Source organism: Panulirus ornatus, chromosome 2, assembly GCF_036320965.1.
Source record: "Panulirus ornatus isolate Po-2019 chromosome 2, ASM3632096v1, whole genome shotgun sequence".
Classification (NCBI taxonomy): Eukaryota; Metazoa; Arthropoda; class Malacostraca; order Decapoda; family Palinuridae; genus Panulirus; species Panulirus ornatus.
In genome coordinates this window covers 99072732-99092731 of record NC_092225.1, presented here as the reverse complement: position 1 = coordinate 99092731, position 20000 = coordinate 99072732, and the positions used below count along the sequence as shown (strand labels likewise).

The 20000-nt window shown below is 43.0% G+C and overlaps 1 protein-coding gene across 4 annotated transcripts in view; it reads left to right on the top strand.

Annotated features, from left to right (window-relative positions):
- The window catches only part of LOC139758820 (transcription factor Sox-3-like), a 96056-nt gene that overhangs the window by 51503 nt on the left and 24553 nt on the right, over nt 1-20000 (top strand). For 3 of the 4 annotated variants that reach the window (XM_071680675.1, XM_071680658.1, XM_071680649.1), the window contains exon 2: nt 16873-17051. In XM_071680675.1, the coding sequence (XP_071536776.1) occupies nt 16873-17051 (179 nt within the window). The remainder of the gene's footprint in view (nt 1-16872; nt 17052-20000) is intronic. The other variant, XM_071680665.1, reaches the window with a different exon arrangement.

The window sequence follows — 20000 nt, the reverse complement described above, 5'->3', positions numbered from 1 at the left end:
AGGTGATGGAAAAGGAGAACAACACAGAGGGAAAGACACTGGGGAAAGGTGTGGAAAAGGAGAACAACACAGAGGGAAAGACACTGGGGAAAGGTGATGGGGTAAGTTTTGGAAGGGAAGGCAAGCGAAGCAGAGCTTCATCTACTGGACAGACCATGTCGACGACGCTCGCCCTCACAACATTACCTTCCCTCATATTGACATCACTTCCCACCTAGTGTAAGAAGAGACGTTGAATTTTCCTTTGTGTTTTTCTCTTAATTCGCGCAAAGATTCGATAACCAATCAGGTAATGGTGTAGTTAACAACACACACACACACACACACACACACACACACACACAAACACGAGGGGATGGGAGGGCCTCGACTAGTGTTAAACCCCCCTTCCCCTCCACTCCTCTTCCCCTTCCCTCTGTGTTAACCCTCCCCCCTTTTCCCCCTTCCCCCCCTTTCCCCTTCCCCCTTCCCAGTATAGTACAAAATGAGTAATTACAGCCAACACCTAGCGCGCCGTAAGGGCCAAAATCTTCAACATTCTCAATAGAAAAAGAGGCCTAAATCCCACCCCACACCCACCTTCATAGGAAGCGGGTGATGAATAGAACTCGCGAAACGGTTTCTGCTGCGTTCGAACGCCGCGAAGCGTCTCGCGTCCGTTTGAACGCCAGCGATCGAAAGAACAGCTTTGATTACGAATAGCTGAGCGAGATGCCTAAGCACACACGAAAACCTGGGAGTAGAATTCAAATATTTCGTAACTTGGCATCTTTAAATTCATATTTTTTATTGTACTTGATCGCTTGCGTTTCCCGCGTCAGCGAGATAGCGCCAGGAAACAGACGAAGATTAACCCATCCGCTCATACATATGCATATATACATACATGCTCATACACGTACATATATATATATATATTTACATATCAACATGTACATATACATACATACACGTACACAGTCATATGCTTTATACACATGTACATATTCATACTTCCTTGCCTTCGTCCATTCTCGGCGCCACCTCGCCCCACAGGAAACAGCATCGCTACCCCCTACTTCAGCGAGGTAGCGCCAGGAAATCAGACAGAAAAGAAGGCCACATTCGTTTACACTCAGTCACTACCTGTCATGTGTAATGCACCGAAACCACAGCTCCCTTTCCACATCCAGGACTGAGAGGACTGAGCCTTAGGGGAAATATCCTCACTTGGCCCCCTTCTCTGTTCCTTCTCTTGGAAAATTCAAAACAAGAGCGGAGGATTTCCAGCCCCCCTCCGCTCCCTCACCTTTTAGTCGCCTTCTACGACACGCAGGGAATACGTGGGAAGCGTTCTTTCTCCCCTATCCCCAGGGATATATATATATATATATATATATATATATATATATATATATATATATATATATATATATATATAAATGCCTATTTCCCTATTACTCCCTTAGATTATTTCGACAGAACCCATTTATATATATATATATATATATATATATATATATATATATATATATATATATATATATATATATATATATAAACACCCCCCCCCCCATCTCTCCCTCACGTGATACATTCGCTATTTAGGTTACCATTTTATCATTATTTTCTAAATATGTTTACAAAGCTCATGTTCATGCAGTGATATATACAATAATACATACATTACATACACACACATATATACAACCCCCCCCCCCCTTATCTCCTTAATGATGCAGCATATTCATAGGCTAATGACCTCTGACCCCCCCTCCCCCCCCACGCACAAAATAGCTCTCCCACCGGAAACACTAATTGGGGAATAATTAGCTCATATTAGTTTACTAGTAATTAATGTAGGTTATCGGATGTGTGTGTGTGTTTGTGTGTTTGTTACAGATAACTGTTCGTGTGTGTGTGTATGTATGTGTGTGTGTGTGTGTGTGTGTGTGTTGTCTCTGTCAGCTGTACATCATCCATTAAGCTGTACATCATGCATTAAGCTGTACATCATCCATTAAGCTGTACATCATGCATTAAGCTGTACATCATGCATTAAGCTGTACATCATGCATTAAGCTGTACATCATGCATTAAGCTGTACATCATCCATTAAGCTGTACATCATCCATTAAGCTGTACATCATCCATTAAGCTGTACATCATGCATTAAGCTGTACATCATGCATTAAGCTGCAGATCGTGCATTAAGCTGATGGGAATTATTGAGTCTTACGTCACATTAAGCTGTCTGTAGTGAGTGATCAACCTAAATTAAGCTGAACAGAGTGATCAAGTTGTACATCAGATTAAGCTGTACGGAAAGCTCAAGCTGTGCATCACAGCCATAAGTAGTATCACATATTACACGTCTGAATCATTTACAAATGCTCTCGTAAATTACAGTTGTAAATCATTTACAAGTACAGTCTTATATTACAGTTCTGAGTCATTTACAAGCATTTTCTTATATTGCTGTACCGAACCATTTACAACCATTATATATATATATATATATATATATATATATATATATATATATATATATATATATATATATATATATATATATAATTTATACTGTTCGCCATTTCCCGTGTCAGCAAGGTAGCGTTAAGAACAGAGGACTGAGCCCTTGAGGGAATATCCTCACTTGGCCACCTCCTCTGTTCCTTCATTAGGATATATATATATATATATAATCTGAATCATTTACAAATGTTAACATGAATTGCGAATATAAGTAACATATAAGTAACATATAAGTAACATTTAAGTGTTATCGTATATCTACAACAGTTACTCGTCATTTATATTTCAATTCCGGGGATTTATCTATTTATCTTTCTTTCGTAGAATTACAATAATGACAGTCAGTCCCATTTACAGTTCTGTTCGTAACATGACAGCAGACTGTAAACTCCACCGAGAGTAAATGTATGTGATTACATACACATAACACCACACAGGGCTCTTCCATTGGCTGATAACCTGTCCCTGTGGACGACACACCGTATAATTTATCATCAATTTACAGTCGAAGTTGCCATTGAACATCAGTTAGTATTAATACTTTAAACCCCTTAAAATGTTAACGTTATCATTGTCTTTGAAACCCTTAAAATGTTAATATGAACACTATCTTTAAATCTCTTAAAATGTTAACATCAACATTGTCTTTGAAACCCTTAAAATGTTAACATGAACACTACTTTAAACCCCTTAAAATGTTAACATGAACACTCTTTTCTTTAAACCCCTTAAAATGTTAATATTAACTTTGTCTTTAAACCCCTTAAAATGTTTACACGAATACTACTTTAAACTCCTTGAAATGTTAACAACACTGTCTTTAAATCCCTTAAAACGTTAGCATTAACACTATCTATACGGTAAACCCCTTAAAATGTTAACATGAACACTACCTTTACTTGACATCCCTTAGAATGTTAACACTAACACTATCTCTAACTTTTAAACTGTGCGATATACAGTTCATTTATATATATATATATATATATATATATATATATATATATATATATATATATATATATATATATATACTTCAGCGCTTAACTTTTTTTTTTCTTTTCTCTTCTATATATCTTGTCTTCCCGCTCAAGTGATACTTGATCACTTAAGCGCGAACATAAAGCTTTTTAAGTGAGAGGTTAGCCAAGTATTTGGTTCCAAAGCCAAATGTGGGATACTATTATTAAGAGGGAGTCGGGTCCGTGTGAATAATTCACCGGGTGTTTTGGGTCGGCGCTGGGTCCGTGTGAGTGTTTGTCTGTGTGTGTTTATGTGTGTGTGTGTGTGTGTGTGTGTGTGTGTGCGTAGAGTGTGTGAGTGCAAAGTGACACTTGGAGTGCATAAGAAAGTGCGTTTAAAGAGGCGTTCATACTTTGCTAAGTGGTTTGTGAGTGTGAGGAGGAGGAGGTGGGGGAGGAGGCGAGGTGTGTGGGGTGAGTGCGCGTGTGAGAGTGTGTTATAAGTCTGTGAAGATTCTTGTGGACCATAAGGGAAGGCCATGCATAAATGAAGAGCGTTTTTAGGAGGGCCAGATTCAGTGTGAAAAAGATAAAAAAATAAAAAGCTTTTAGGAAGAAAATGGTCTTGTATCTTATATATGTATCTTGCGCACGACCATAGTGTGTGTGTGTGTGTGTGTGTCTACTGATAAGTGTATACGCACTGTTTGTACTTATATATATATATATATATATATATATATATGTATATATATATATATATATATATATATATATATATATAATCACATACAAACCTCCAACAGCCAGGATCGAACCCGGGACCCCAGTGCAACAGGCGATCATTGCCTAGCGGTAGCGCTCCCGCTTGTTGCACAGGGGTCCCGGGTTCGATTCTGGCTGTTGGTGGTTTGTATGTTCTATGAAGGTGCGCGTTCATATGCACTTTGTTCGTATATATATATATATATATATATATATATATATATATCTTATATATGTGTGTGAATGTGGAGCATGTCTATGCATATGTGTATGTATCAGCGTTTGTGCATGTGTATGTCTATGTAGGTCTGTGTGAGCAGCGAAGCGTGAAGCGGGCGGAAGGACGAAGCGGCGCGAACAATGGAGAGAAGTGTTGGTGAGTGGAGCTGGGTGGAAGGGGGAGGCCCTGGGGGTGGCAGGATAAACACAAATAATTATTATCGTGTCATGAGAGGAATTTAGGAAGTGGCATATACACACACACACACACACACACACATATATATATATATATACCGCCGTTTTCCACGTTTGCGAGGTAGCGGCAGGAACAGACGAAGAGAGGCTGCATCCGCTCACATCCATTCCCTAGTTTTCTTGTGTAATGCACCGACCCCACATCTCCCTATCCACATTCAGTCCCCGCAGACCTTCCCATGGTTTACCCCAGACGCTTCACATGCCCTAGTTTAGTCCACTGACGGCACGTCGACCCTTGTATACCACATCCTTCCAATTTACTCTAGCCCATGTACGCCTTTCACCCTCCTGCATGTTCAGGCCCCGATCGCTCAAAATCTTTTTCACTCCATCCCTCCACCTCCAATTTGGTTCCCCACTTCTCCTCGTTCCCTTCACCTCCGACACATATATCCTCTTGGTCAATCTTTCCTCACTCATTCTTTCCATGTGCCGAAACCATTTCAAAACACCTTCTGCTCTCTCAACCACACTCTTTTTATTACCACACATTTCTCTTACCCTTTCATTACTTACTCGATCAAACCACCTCACACCACATATTGTCCTCAAACATCTCATTTCCAGCACATCCATCCTCCTGCGCACAACTCTATCCATAGCCCACGCCTCGCAACCATATAACATTGTTGGAACCACTATTCCTTCAAACATACCCATTTTTGCTTTCCGAGATAATGTTCTCGACTTCCACACACACACACACACACACACACACACACACACACACACACACACACACACACACACACACACACACTATGGTACTATGGTCGTGCGCAAGACACAAATAAGATACCAGACCATATATATATATATATATATATATATATATATATATATATATATATATATATATATATATATATTTATATATATATATTACCCCAGGACCTTTCTGAAGGTTCCTTCAGCCCGTGGCTGCGCTGCTTCCAGTAGCAGGGGAAATGAGGACTCTCTCCAGTCGCTGTGTGACCTCATGCAGGGGCGAGATAGTCCGAAATGCGAATGGGGAAGAACGGAAGTGGACGATGATGAGAGAGAGAGAGAGAGAGAGAGAGAGAGAGAGAGAGAGAGAGAGAGAGAGAGAGAGAGAGAGAGAGGAAGAAGTGATGTGGGAATTAGTTTGCATTACTACCTCCATCCAACCCCTCCCCCTCCCGCCCACCACCACTCTCTCCCTCCCTTCCTCCCACGCCCTTTTCCTCTACCACGCCCATACGCCCTTCCATGACCACGGGAAGGAGAGAGAGAGAGTGTGTGTGTGAGGGAGAGGAAGCGTATTTGAGCTCCGTCATCGCCAAATTGTCTTTGTGTTGGCGAAAGCAAGTGTTGCTGGGGGATGCAACTCAAAGCCGGAGTGTTCCGTGTGTTGATTTCCATCTGAGCAACATCTTCAATGCATAAGATCAGCAGGCAGATGTATATTTTTTTTGTCATTATCTACAGTTATACAGCGTGAATGTGTCGCATGATTTATTCATCGCACGGATGAATCATTCGGTATAGGAAAATGTAAGGTATAATGACCTATAGAGCGGGGTATATTGACCTATATATATATATCAAGGCGTATTGACCTATATATATATATCAAGGTGTATTGACCAATATATCATGGTATATTGGCCTATATATCGGGGTTTATTGGCCTATATATATATATCAAGGTATATTGACCTATATATCGGGGTGTATTGACCTATATATCGCGGTATATTGACCTATATATATATATATATATATATATATATATATATATATATATATATATATATATATATATATATATATATATATATATCAAGGTGTATTGACCTGTATATCGGGGTATATTAACCTATATATTAAGGTGTATTGACCTACATATTATGCATGGTACGAATTCTTCATGCATAGGTAAACACCATATTGGAAACACACACACACACACACACACACACACACACACACACTACCCTGATCTCATGATGTGGTAAATCATTCTTCTAAACATTTGTAAATATTCACAGTGTAAATATTCACAATGTAAATCTCGCCTCCGGGAATCGCACATAGTTTACAAAGGACATTGCGTAATGGAGGACATTTGTAAATGTAAATAAAGAACGAGCAATGAGATTACGTATGTATATATTTATATTTTACAATAATTTACACAAAACGAAAAAAATATAAAGTCTTTACTTCTTTTTTTTTTAACAGACAAACGAACAGCAATAGAATTAGGGACCTAACGGAATAACATGATTGAATTTAACAGACAAAGATGTTAAATGATCAACATATGTTGAATGAGAATTTCTTGCTTATACACGGCGTGCAAAAATGGGATTTGATACTTATATATACAGAGGGTGAAGGCATACACAGATCATTAGTTCTGGGAAGAGCAGTGTGGTTTCAGAAGTGGTAGAGGATGTGTGGATCAGGTGTTTGCTTTGAAGAATGTATGTGAGAAATACTTAGAAAAACAAATGGATTTGTATGTAGCATTTATGGATCTGGAGAAGGCATATGATAGAGTTGATAGAGATGCTCTGTGGAAGGTATTAAGAGTATGTGGTGTGGGAGGCAAGTTGCTAGAAGTAGTGAAAAGATTTATCGAGGATGTAAGGCATGTGTACGTGTAGGAAGAGAGGAAAGTGATTGGTTCTCAGTGAATGTTGGTTTGCGGCAGGGGTGTGTGATGTCTCCATGGTTGTTTAATTTGTTTATTGATGGAGTTGTTAGGGAGGTGAATGCAAGAGTTTTGGAAAGAGGGGCAAGTATGAAGTCTGTTGGGGATGAGAGAGCTTGGGAAGTGAGTCAGTTGTTGTTCGCTGATGATACAGCGCTGGTGGCTGATTCGGGTGAGAAACTGCAGAAGCTGGTGACCGAGTTTGGTAAAGTGTGTGAAAGAAGAAAGCTGAGAGTAAATGCGAATAAGAGAAAGGTTATTAAGTACAGTAGGGTTGAGGGACAAGTCAATTGGAAGGTAAGTTTGAATGGAGAAAAACAGGAGGAAGTGAAGTGCTTTAGATATCTTGGAGTGAGTTTGGCAGCGGATGGAACTATAGAAGCGGAAGTGAATCACAGGGTGGGGGAGGGGACGAAAGTGCTGGGAGCATTAGAAAATGTGTGGAAGGCGACAACATTCTCTCGGAAAGCAAAAATGGGTATGTTTAAAGGAATAGTGGCTTCAACAATATTTTATAGTTGCGAGGCGTGGGCTATAGATAGGGTTGTTCAGAAGAGGGTGGATGTGTTGGAAATGAGATAAACGTTTGAGGACAATATGTGGTGTGAGGTGGTTTGATCAAGTAATGAAAGGGTAAGAGAGATGTGTGGTAATAAAAAGAGTGTGGTTGAGAGAGCAGAAGAGGGTGTATTAAAATGATTTGGTCACATGGAGAGAATGAGTGAGGAAAGACTGACAAAGAGGATATATGTGTCAGAGGTGGAGGGAACGAGGAGAAGTGGGAGACCAAATTGGAGGTGGAAGGATGGAGTGAAAAAGATTTTGAGCAATCGGAGCCTGAACATGCAGGAGGGTGAAAGGCGTGCAAAGAATAGAGTCAATTGGAACAATGTGGTATACCGGGGTCGATGTGCTGTCACTGGATTGAACCAGGGCATGTGAAGCGTCTGGGGTAAACCATGGAATGTCTTGTGGGGCCTGGATGTGGAAAGGGAGCTGTGGTATCGGTGCATTATACATGACAGCTAGAGACTGAGTGTGAACGAATTTGGCCTTTCTTGTCTTTTCCTAGCACTAACTCGTGCGCGGGAAGGGGATGTCATTTCATGTGTGGCGGGGTGGCGACGAGAATGAATAAAGGCAGCAAGTATGAATTATGTACATGTGTATATATGTATATGTCTATGCATGTATATACGTATACGTTGAAATGTATAGGTATGTATATATGCGTGTGTGGACGTGTATGTATATACATGTGTATGTGGGTGGGTTGGGCCATTCTTTCGTTTGTTTCCTTGCGCTACCTTGCTAACGCAGGAGACAGCGACAAAGTATAATGAAAAAAATTATATATATATATAAAGTGAGGATAGAGGCTTATATTTAGAGAACAGAAGACTTATAAGTCCTCCTGAAGATGAACAGATAAATAAGGGATAATAAGTAGAAAAAAGAAAATAGGGGAAACAAGAAATGTTAAGCAAACACAATGAGAAAGAGAGAAAGATAACAACAAATGGGTAACACCATTCTCTCTCTCTCCTCCTCCACCCACACACTCTCTCTCTCCCTCTCACCCCATAAGGGGCCACTCCCCACACGTCCGGCCCGACTCCCCCATTACCTCCTGTTATGCCATGGGCGCGGGGCTACTTAAGGAAGAGAATTAATAAGAATGTCACCTTTATCACCGGGAGGAGGAGGAGGGGACTGTGGCCGGCCCAGATAGTGCTATTGTTTACGACCGGAGCATAACGCCCCCCGGAACTGAATCGAGAGCATTTGTTTTGAATGGGGGCGCTCCGTCGACGCCCGGGAAGCTAGCCACGTCCACCGGGCGAGAGAGGGAGAGGGAGAGAGGAACCACAGCATACGTCAGGGAAATGGGATGATGTGGTGTGTATGTGAGGCGAGCTCAGGACAAAGAGGTTGGACATGAGTGATGGTGGTGCAGGACGCGAAAGTGTAACACGTCCATTCCTGGGGATCCGAGTTAGCGCTCTCGTGAATGGTGGGCGGACAGTTTACCACCTCTCTCCTCTCCTCCCTGGATCATAACTATGGACTAAAAGGATGTCTATCCTAACCTGCTATAACATATCCAGCAAGGCCTTGCGTCCAATGGCGAATACTATGGAAAAAAAAAAAAAAATATATATATATATATATATATATATATATATATATATATATATATATATATATATATATATATATATATATTTCATACTATTCGCCATTTACCGCGTTAACGAGGTAGCGTTAAGAACAGAGGACTGAGCCTTTGAGGGAATATCCTCACTTGGCCCCCTTCTCTGTTCCTTCTTTTGGAAAATTAAAAACGAGAGGGGAGGATTTCCAGCCCCCCCGTTCCCTCCCCTTTTAGTCGTCTTCTACGACACGCAGGGAATACGTGGGAAGTATTCTTTCTCCCCTATCCCCAGGAATATATATATATATATATATATATATATATATATATATATATATATATATATATATATATATATATATATGTATATATATATATGTATATATATAATGTAATATACCCCAGGGCCTCTGTTCCAGAAGCTCCTGCCGCTCTGAACCAGCGCTCCCTCCAGTTGCAGGGAAAGGGTAGATTCCTTTGGTGTGGGGAAGTTCTTTGAGGAGACTGTCCTCCCTTTGGTACAGCCTCGCCAAACGTGACCCTCCCCTTTCCAATATAACCTCATGCAGCCGGAGTCCGGTAGCACACACACACACACACACACACACACACACACACACACACACACACACACACACACACAGTCAAAATCTACAGTCTAAGGCTAATCTTTCACCTTAGATCAGTGTAAGAACACCTTTACGTCTTATGGACCACAAGTCATCCACCCGTAGTGCCCTCTGGCTCAACATTTCTTAACCATACACAACTCTTTAAGTGTTTCTTACACGTTCCTCTCTCTCTCTTACTCCAAGTTTTTGTATTCCTCTTCAAACTCCTTGTCTTCCATGAGATACATTGGTCTCTTCCTATCCACCAGTGGAAGTCCACTTTGCACGGAATTCCACGGTTAAGCCCGCTCCTTAGCTCATAGGGTCTACACGGGATGATTCAGGTGGAGCTGAGTACCATCTGTTTCTCTTCTGTCCATTTCTCTCCAGGCAACTATTTGTGTTGTCACTTCCTTTATTCACACAGCAAGACAGTTGAAAATCATTTTCCCTTCTTTTCTCTATCCTTCCTAGAGCCATATATATATATATATATATATATATATATATATATATATATATATATATATATATATATATATATATATGAAGGTGAAATCGCACTTCTGTATGAGTTCATACAATTTTATTTAACAGGTAACTTTTCTATACATGTTCCACGACACGTTTCATGGAGACAATCCACCTCATCAGGGACTGCCAGTACTTTACAAAGTTATTTAAATCCCAACATCACACTTGGTCCCCACCGTCCAACACCAATCTCTATAGGCCAAGCACTGTCTGCTTTGTCTGGCCATAACTGTTGTAAGGGAGAGTGATTAAGGGGGGGTCACGTGACGGGGGTTGACCTGGGTGGCTGGGTGTGTCATGAACAACTTATTTTTATGTTTTGGTGTTTTGTCGATTCTCTCATAATGATTTGGTTAATGCTAAGGTGGGCTTTAGCATTGCCTGGCGTCAAATGAAAGTTCTTAGTATTAGCAATTAAGACAGATTTAATGACGTTGCACATGGCATAGTTAGCAGAGGGGTATAAGATAACGGGATTTTCATGATCTATGGCCAGGGTGATCATTTTCATGACAGTGTTTAGCGATCGCATTTTTGTGGTCATCCCTGCGTACTGCATGACGGTGCCAATAACACCTCTCCGTTACACTCTTACCAGTCTGGCCTACATGAGTATATTTCCATGCCTTGCATTTGACGGCGTAAACACTCCCAATTGTTGCATGATTTGGCCTATTATTTAATAAGGTCTTACTGATGGTGTTATTGTACTGGAAAGCAACATTACAAGCACTGTCTTTTAGATCATGGCTTAGATTAGGGCAACACTAGATATTCTTATATCCTTATTTTGTCACATTTTGGTCACAAGAAGCATAAAATGAATCCAAAGAACATGAAAATTCCGTTATTTTATACCCCTCTGCTGATTATGCCACACGCAATGTCATTGAATGTCTTAACTACAAATTGATACTAAGAACTTTAATTTGACCCCAAGCAATCTTAAGGCCCATCCTAGCATTAACCAAATCATTACGAGAGAATTGACAAAACATGAAAACATTAAAAGAAAAGAAGTTGTTCAAGACACATCCAGCTACCCAGGTCAACCCTCGCCACGTGACCCCGCCTTAACCACTCTCCCTTCCAATGGTTACGACCAGACAAAGCAGACAGTGCTTGGTCTATAAAGATTGGTGTTGGACGGCGGGAATCAAGTGTGATGTTGGGATTTAAGATAACTTTGTTAAGTACTGGCAGTCCCTGATGATGAGGTGGATTGTCTCCACCAAACATGTCGTGCCACATGGATAGAAAAATTACATGTTAAATAGAATTTCATGAACTCATACTGAAGTGCGATTTAACCTTCACACTATCACCATTGACAAGTGTGATCATATATATATATATATATATATATATATATATATATATATATATATATATATATATATATATATATAGACTTTCATAACTGAAGTGAATAAATGATCATTTCTTGTTAATAAATGCATTTATTTCATCAATTATGATAACCAAAATCTTACATCTTCCAACACGAACTAATCAATTAATATTTAGCGTATATACCACACTGGCTGGCCTCGTAGCTAGTGCGAGGCCAGGGTGTTCGTAGAATTACCCTCAACACCTGGAGAAGGTGTTAGTGATAGTCTGGTTAATGGCTTTGATAACCCACAGCAGCTGGTGTCGCGCGTAAGACCTAACCATCCACACACACACACACCCACACACACACACACACACACACACAAACGTACCAAAAAAAAAATCAAATCTCATTTATCATGGTCATTGTAATGAGAAACCTTAGCACGCCCATCGCCAAGGTTTGATCAAAGCGTAATTAAACTAGCAAAAACAACGCCAACCAAACCATCTTTATCAGCTGAATTACAGGAGAAAAAAAATAGAAAAGTCCGCCATTGCCTTTCTTTGTTTACTTCTTATTCTTTGGCGAAGACGAAGAAAGAGATTCAGAGAAAGATATAACCATGGGAGTAACATGGGAAGGGCAGATAACACAAGACCTGATGGTCCATGACGAGGTTATCTGCTGGAGGACAGTACATGGGAAGGACAGATAACACAAGACCTGATGGTCTATGACGAGGTTATCTGCTGGAGGACACTACATGGGAAGGGCAGATAACACAAGACCTGATGGTCTATGACCAGGTTATCTGCTGGAGGACAGTACATGGGAAGGACAGATAACACAAGACCTGATGGTCTATGACGAGGTTATCTGTTGGAGGACAGTACTTGGGAAGGGCAGATAACACAAGACCTGATGGTCCATGACGAGGTTATCTGTTGGAGGACAGTACATGGGAAGGACAGATAACACAAGACCTGATGGTCTATGACCAGGTTATCTGCTGGAGGACAGTGCATGGGAGGGACAGATAACACAAGACCTGATGGTCCATGACCAGGTTGTCTGCTGGAGGACAGTACATGGGAAGGACAGATAACACAAGACCTGATGGTCTATGACGAGGTTATCTGCTGGAGGACAGTACATGGAAGGGACAGATAACACAAGACCTGATGGTCCATGACCAGGTTATCTGCTGGAGGACAGTACATGGAAGGACAGATAACACAAGACCTGATGGTCTATGACGAGGTTATCTGCTGGAGGACAGTACATGGGAAGGACAGATAACACAAGACCTGATGGTCTATGACGAGGTTACCTGCTGGAGGACAGTACATGGGGAAGAACAGATAACACAAGACCTGATGGTCCATGACGAGGTTATCTGCTGGGGGACAGTGCATGGGAAGGACAGATAACACAAGACCTGATGGTCTATGACCAGGTTATCTGCTGGAGGACAGTACATGGGAAGGACAGATAACACAAGACCTGATGGTCCATGACCAGGTTATCTGCTGGAGGACAGTACATGGGAAGGACAGATAACACAAGACCTGATGGTCTATGACCAGGTTATCTGCTGGAGGACAGTACATGGGAAGGACAGATAACACAAGACCTGATGGTCCATGACCAGGTTATCTGCTGGAGGAGGACAGTACATGGGAAGGACAGATAACACAAGACCTGATGGTCTATGACCAGGTTATCTGCTGGAGGACAGTACATGGGAAGGACAGATAACACAAGACCTGATGGTCTATGACCAGGTTATCTGCTGGAGGACAGTACATGGGAAGGACAGATAACACAAGACCTGATGGTCTATGACCAGGTTATCTGCTGGAGGACAGTACATGGGAAGGACAGATAACACAAGACCTGATGGTCCATGACCAGGTTATCTGCTGGAGGAGGACAGTACATGGGAAGGACAGATAACACAAGACCTGATGGTCTATGACCAGGTTATCTGCTGGAGGACAGTACATGGGAAGGACAGATAATACAAGACCTGATGGTCTATGACCAGGTTATCTGCTGGAGGACAGTACATGGGAAGGACAGATAACACAAGACCTGATGGTCTATGACCAGGTTATCTGCTGGAGGACAGTACATGGGAAGGACAGATAACACAAGACCTGATGGTCTATGACGAGGTTATCTGCTGGAGGACAGTACATGGGAAGGACAGATAACACAAGACCTGATGGTCTATGACCAGGTTATCTGCTGGAGGACAGTACATGGGAAGGAGAGATAGTACAAGACCTGATGGTCCATGACCAGGTTATCTGCTGGAGGACAGTACATGGGAAGGAGAGATAGTACAAGACCTGATGGTCTATGACGAGGTTATCTGCTGGAGGACAGTACATGGGAAGGACAGATAACACAAGACCTGATGGTCTATGACCAGGTTATCTGCTGGAGGACAGTACATGGGAAGGAGAGATAGTACAAGACCTGATGGTCTATGACGAGGTTATCTGCTGGAGGACAGTACATGGGAAGGGCAGATAACACAAGACCTGATGGTCCATGACGAGGTTATCTGCTGGAGGACAGTACATGGGAAGGACAGATAACACAAGACCTGATGGTCTATGACGAGGTTATCTGCTGGAGGACAGTACATGGGAAGGACAGATAACACAAGACCTGATGGTCTATGACGAGGTTATCTGCTGGAGGACAGTACATGGGAAGGACAGATAACACAAGTCCTGATGGTCCATGACCAGGTTATCTGCTGGAGGACAGTACATGGGAAGGACAGATAACACAAGACCTGATGGTCCATGACGAGGTTATCTGCTGGAGGAGGACAGTACATGGGAAGGACAGATAACACAAGTCCTGATGGTCCATGACCAGGTTATCTGCTGGAGGACAGTACATGGGAAGGACAGATAACACAAGTCCTGATGGTCCATGACCAGGTTATCTGCTATAGATGGAGACAATATAACAAAACAGGAAGGTCTTACGAAAGGAGGAATTAAATAGAAGTAGTCAGGGGTGTTGTGGGTTGTGGGAGAGGAAGGGAATGTACAGACATTACCCACCCGCTCCGTAGCAGCTGTAAACACACACACACACACACACACACACACACACACACACACACACACACACACACACATCAAATTCTGCCTCACCTCCCCCCTCCCTCCCCCACCCCACTCCTGTTCCATCTCTCCCATCCCATCCTTATCCTAACCCCATTCCTCTCCACCACATCCTTTGATCCATCTCCCATCTCTCTCTCTCTCTCTCTCTCTCTCTCTGGTTCTATCTCTTGATCTCTCTTATCTCTCCGGCCATCCATATCTTTGCATGTCTATTCGTCTCTAAGATTGTCTATCTCTTAATCATTCTCTCTCTCTCTCTCTCTCTCTCTCTCTCTCTCTCTCTCTCTCTCTCTCTCTCTCTCTCTCTCTCTCTCTTCTTAATTTCCCTCTTATCCCCATCTTTCTCCATCCCACACTTAATTTCTCTTCATTCTTTCTCACTTCAACTACTCCTTCTTCCTCCCTTATAGTCCTCTCCATCTCTCATCTCCAGTTCTGTATCTCGTCATGTCTCTTCATGCCTGTATCGCTGTATCCATCTGATCGTTTTTCTTTTTTCTTAATCATATCGTCTTTAATAGTCTCATATTTCTCATCTGTAGTTATTTTCCCTATATTTCTCATCTGTAGATATCTTCTCTCTCTCTCTCTCTCTCTCTCTCTCTCTCTCTCTCTCTCTCTCTCTCTCTCTCTCTCTCTCTCATTTCCCTCAATTTGTCTATCTGTCTATCTATCCATCTATCTGATCGCAACTCTCTCTCTCTCTCTCTCTCTCTCTCTCTCTCTCTCTCTCTCTCTCTCTCTCTCTCTCTCTCTCTCTCTCTCGTCCATCAAGTAAATACACGTAATGAGTATAGTAATTATACTCCTTAATTAACTTGCCCCCATCGCTAAAGACGTTTAACAATATGAGAAATATAATCTATAATTACGTAGTTATATAAGTTGACATCACCCCCCCTCCCCTCCCTCCCCTTGTCTAAATTTCATATAGATATAGATCTTTCTATATCTGTTTTACCTTTGGATTTAGAATTAGATCCTTTTGGTCCCTCGTGCCATGTCCCCCTTTTTGAATTTGGACATAGACACATTGGTACCTCTTTTAAGATTGAAGACTTAGATTCTCTGTCACCCTTTGATTTAGACATAGAATCTATACAGTACCAATTTTGATATGAGGACACCGATCCTCTGGTACACACACACTTTTTTTTTCCATTTTTTTTGGTTCTTCCATTTAGATATATAGATCCTTATGTACTCTTTTATATATAGATAGATAGAGATATCCCCAATCCTCATTGTTGCCCCCCCATCTCTTTTTTTTATATTTAGATTTAGAACCTGTGGTACCTCAGACAAGGCGGGTTTGACCCCATCAACACCCCCCTCCTTGTCTCTGGTACCTTCATTGAGCCACTATTTTTTAAGATATATACCCTCATATAGTCACGGAACTCGCCCAACTAACCCTTATTTTCTTTTTTTTTTTCCCCTCTCTCCCTCCTCACCTCTCCTCCTCTTCCTCCACCTCCTCGTCCACACCTCTCACCCTCCACCACACCCACTCTCACTCTCTTCTGCCCTCAACCAACCACCACCGACCACCACCTACCACCACCACCCATCCACTCTCACTCTCTTCTGCCCTCAACCAACCACCACGGACCACCACCTACCACCATCACCCACCCTCCTCCTTTCTCTCTCTCTTTTGCCCCCTCACCCTCTGTGCAGACCACGGCGGAAGACCAAGACTCTCATGAAGAAGGATAAGTACCCGCTGGCCTCGGGCCTCTTGCCGACGGACCCGACGCGGCCCCCGGTCCAGCAGGTCACTCGGGATATGAGGGATATGTACAACATGACCAACGGCTACATGCCCAACGGGGACTACAGCGACTACGGTGAGTGGCGTAAGTTGACACCTGAGGTTTCTTCTTCTGTTCGTGGGGGGGTTTTTTGGGGGTTTTTTGAGGTTGGAGGAGGAGGAGGAGGTGGTGGGTGAGTGGTGAAGGTGGGTGAGTTTTTTTTTTTAGGTTTTTTGAGGTTGGAGGAGGAGGAGGAAGAGGAGATGGGTGAGTGGTGAAGGTGGGTGAGTTTTTTAGGTTTTTTGAGGTTGGAGGAGGAGGAGGAGGAGGGTGAGTGGCAAAGGCAGGTGTTTTTTTTAGGTTTTTTGAGGTTGGAGGAGGAGGAGAGTGAGTGGCAAATGCAGGTTTTTTTTGAGGTTGATGGAGGAGGAGAGTGAGTGGTGAAGGCGAGGGATTTTTATTTTCTTTTTTGAGGTTGGTGGTGGAGTAGGGCGAGTGGCTTGTGGGTTGTAAGAGGAGCGTCTTGTGTGAGGTTGAGGTTGAAGGAGGAAGGGGAAGAGAGAGAGGAGGAGGAGGAGGAGGAGGAGGAGGAGGGTGTGGTGGGTGATGTCATGGGTGATGGTATAAAGGGGGGCGGCTCACCCCCTTCCTTTTTTCTCTCTACCCCCCCTTAAAAAAAAAGGGGTGGGGTGTTATATACTTTGAAAAAAAGGGGGGATGGATGTCATCATTTGACGATGCCTTCTGTAATGCCTCTTCAAAAGGTGGATGTCGTCTACTTAAAAAGGTGGATGTCATCGTAAAAAGTGGATGTTATCTACTTTAAAAAGGTGGATGTTATCTACTTAAAAAGGTGGGTGTCATCTTCTTTAAAAAGGTGGATATCATCTACTTAAAAAAAGATGGATGTCATCTACTTAAAAAGATGGATGTCATCTACATAAAAAAGTGGATGTCATCTACTTAAGTGGATGTTATCTACTTTAAAAATGGTGGATGGCATCGTGGACGGTGGCATCATGAAACTGGGCATCCCCCAAGCCACCCGCCCGCTCCACCCCTTCCACCTCCTCCACCTCTTCCACATATTGTCCTCACCAATACAGAATTGTATCCCACGTGACTTGCTTATCCTCCCCTTCTGATAAGACTCTGTTATCATCATGTTATCTGGGTTATCACAACTCTCTGTCTTGAGTCCCACTTTCTCCCCCCCCCCTCAAATTTCTCCCCCCTCAACTTTTTCCCCCCCTAAAATAAAATAGTCTCTCTCTCTCTCTCTCTCTCTCTCTCTCTCTCTCTCTCTCTCTCTCTCTCTCTATATATATATATATATATATATATATATATATATATATATATATATATATTGGTTTTACACGTTCGAAGTTTACTGCTCTCTCTCTCTCTCTCTCTCTCTCTCTCTCTCTCTCTCTCTCTCTCTCTCTCTCTCTCTCTCTCTCTCTCTCAGTTCGCTTGCTTATTGTCTCCATATTCCCTTCCCTCCCCCTCCCTCCCTCCCTCCCTGTTTGCTTTCTAATGTAGCCTTTCCCTCCTCCCCCTTTCCCTTCCTCTCTCCTCTCTCTAGCAAAGCTTATTTGCTTGGCCACTGTAGATGCATTAGACCTTTAAGCTGCCTCTTATTACTCTTCTGTAGATATGAGCATGATGATGATCATAATGATCATAATGATCATTATGATGATGATGATGTGTGTGTGTGTGTGTGTGTCTTAATCCTACTGTACTGGAAATATCCCAAAGACCCCGGTCCAATGATTGGACACATGGGTCCACCATGCTCCTGTCACCTACCAGGACGCACACGGGACGGGACGACCGCCCGCCTCACTTACTTACTCATGCCTCTCCCCCCCCGAACGAGGTCCCTGGAGATGGGTCATCCCCGTCCCACGGGGCTAAGGGTCGTAATCTACACTAATTACACTTACCTGTGAGATGGAATGGGCTGAGGGAGGGAGAGAGGAGAGGTTAAAAGGAAGGGCTCTTGCGGGAGAGTCCCTGATTCTCACCTCCCTCCTGTCCCTCCGTCACACCTCCCTCCTGTCCCTCCGTCACACCTCCCTCCTGTCCCTCCGTCACACCTCCCTCCTGTCCCTCAGTCAGCCAACGAGAGAGAGAGAGAGAGAGAGAGAGAGAGAGAGAGAGAGAGAGAGAGAGAGAGAGAGAGAGAGAGAGATTTTTTTTATGTAGGGAGGTTATATCCGACGTGGACGGAAAGGAAGAGAGAGAGGGAGAGACGAGAGAGGGAGGGGGGAATGGAAAAAGGGTGGGTAGAGGGTGTCAAGGGAGCTCTTTTAGGACGAGGTGACCATCACAAACAGTCGATGGGATTAGGCGAGGGAGGGAGTGCTCAGTGGAGAACCCAGGGGGATTATGTAAAGGGAGGCGATTGCACCCACCCCACCACCTCCCTTCCTCCCTCCCTTTTACCCTGGGCGTCGCAGGTGACCAGGAAGGTACAAGCTACCCCTGTTCTCCCCTGTACATACCCATGTGCTCCCTTGTACATACCCGTGTTCTCCCTGTACATACCCATGTTCTCCCCCTGTACATACCCATGTTCTCCCCCTGTACATACCCATGTTCTACCCCTGTACATACCCATGTTCTACCCCTGTACCTACCCATGTTCTCCCCTGTACATACCCATGTTCTCCCCCTGTACATACCCATGTTCTCCCTTGCACATACCCATGTTCTCCCCTGTACATACCCATGTGCTCCCCCTGTACCTACCCATGTTCTCCCTTGCACATACCCATGTTCTCCCCTGTACATACCCATGTTCTCCCCCTCTACATACCCATGTTCTCCCCTGTACATACCCATGTGCTCCCCCTGTACATACCCATGTTCTCCCCTGTACATACCCATGTTCTCCCCCTGTACATGCCCATGTGCTCCCCTGTACATATCCATGTTCTACCCCTGTACATACCCATGTTCTCCCTTGTACATACCCATGTTCTCCCCCTGTACATACCCATGTTCTCCCCCTGTACATACCCATGTTCTCCCCCTGTACATACC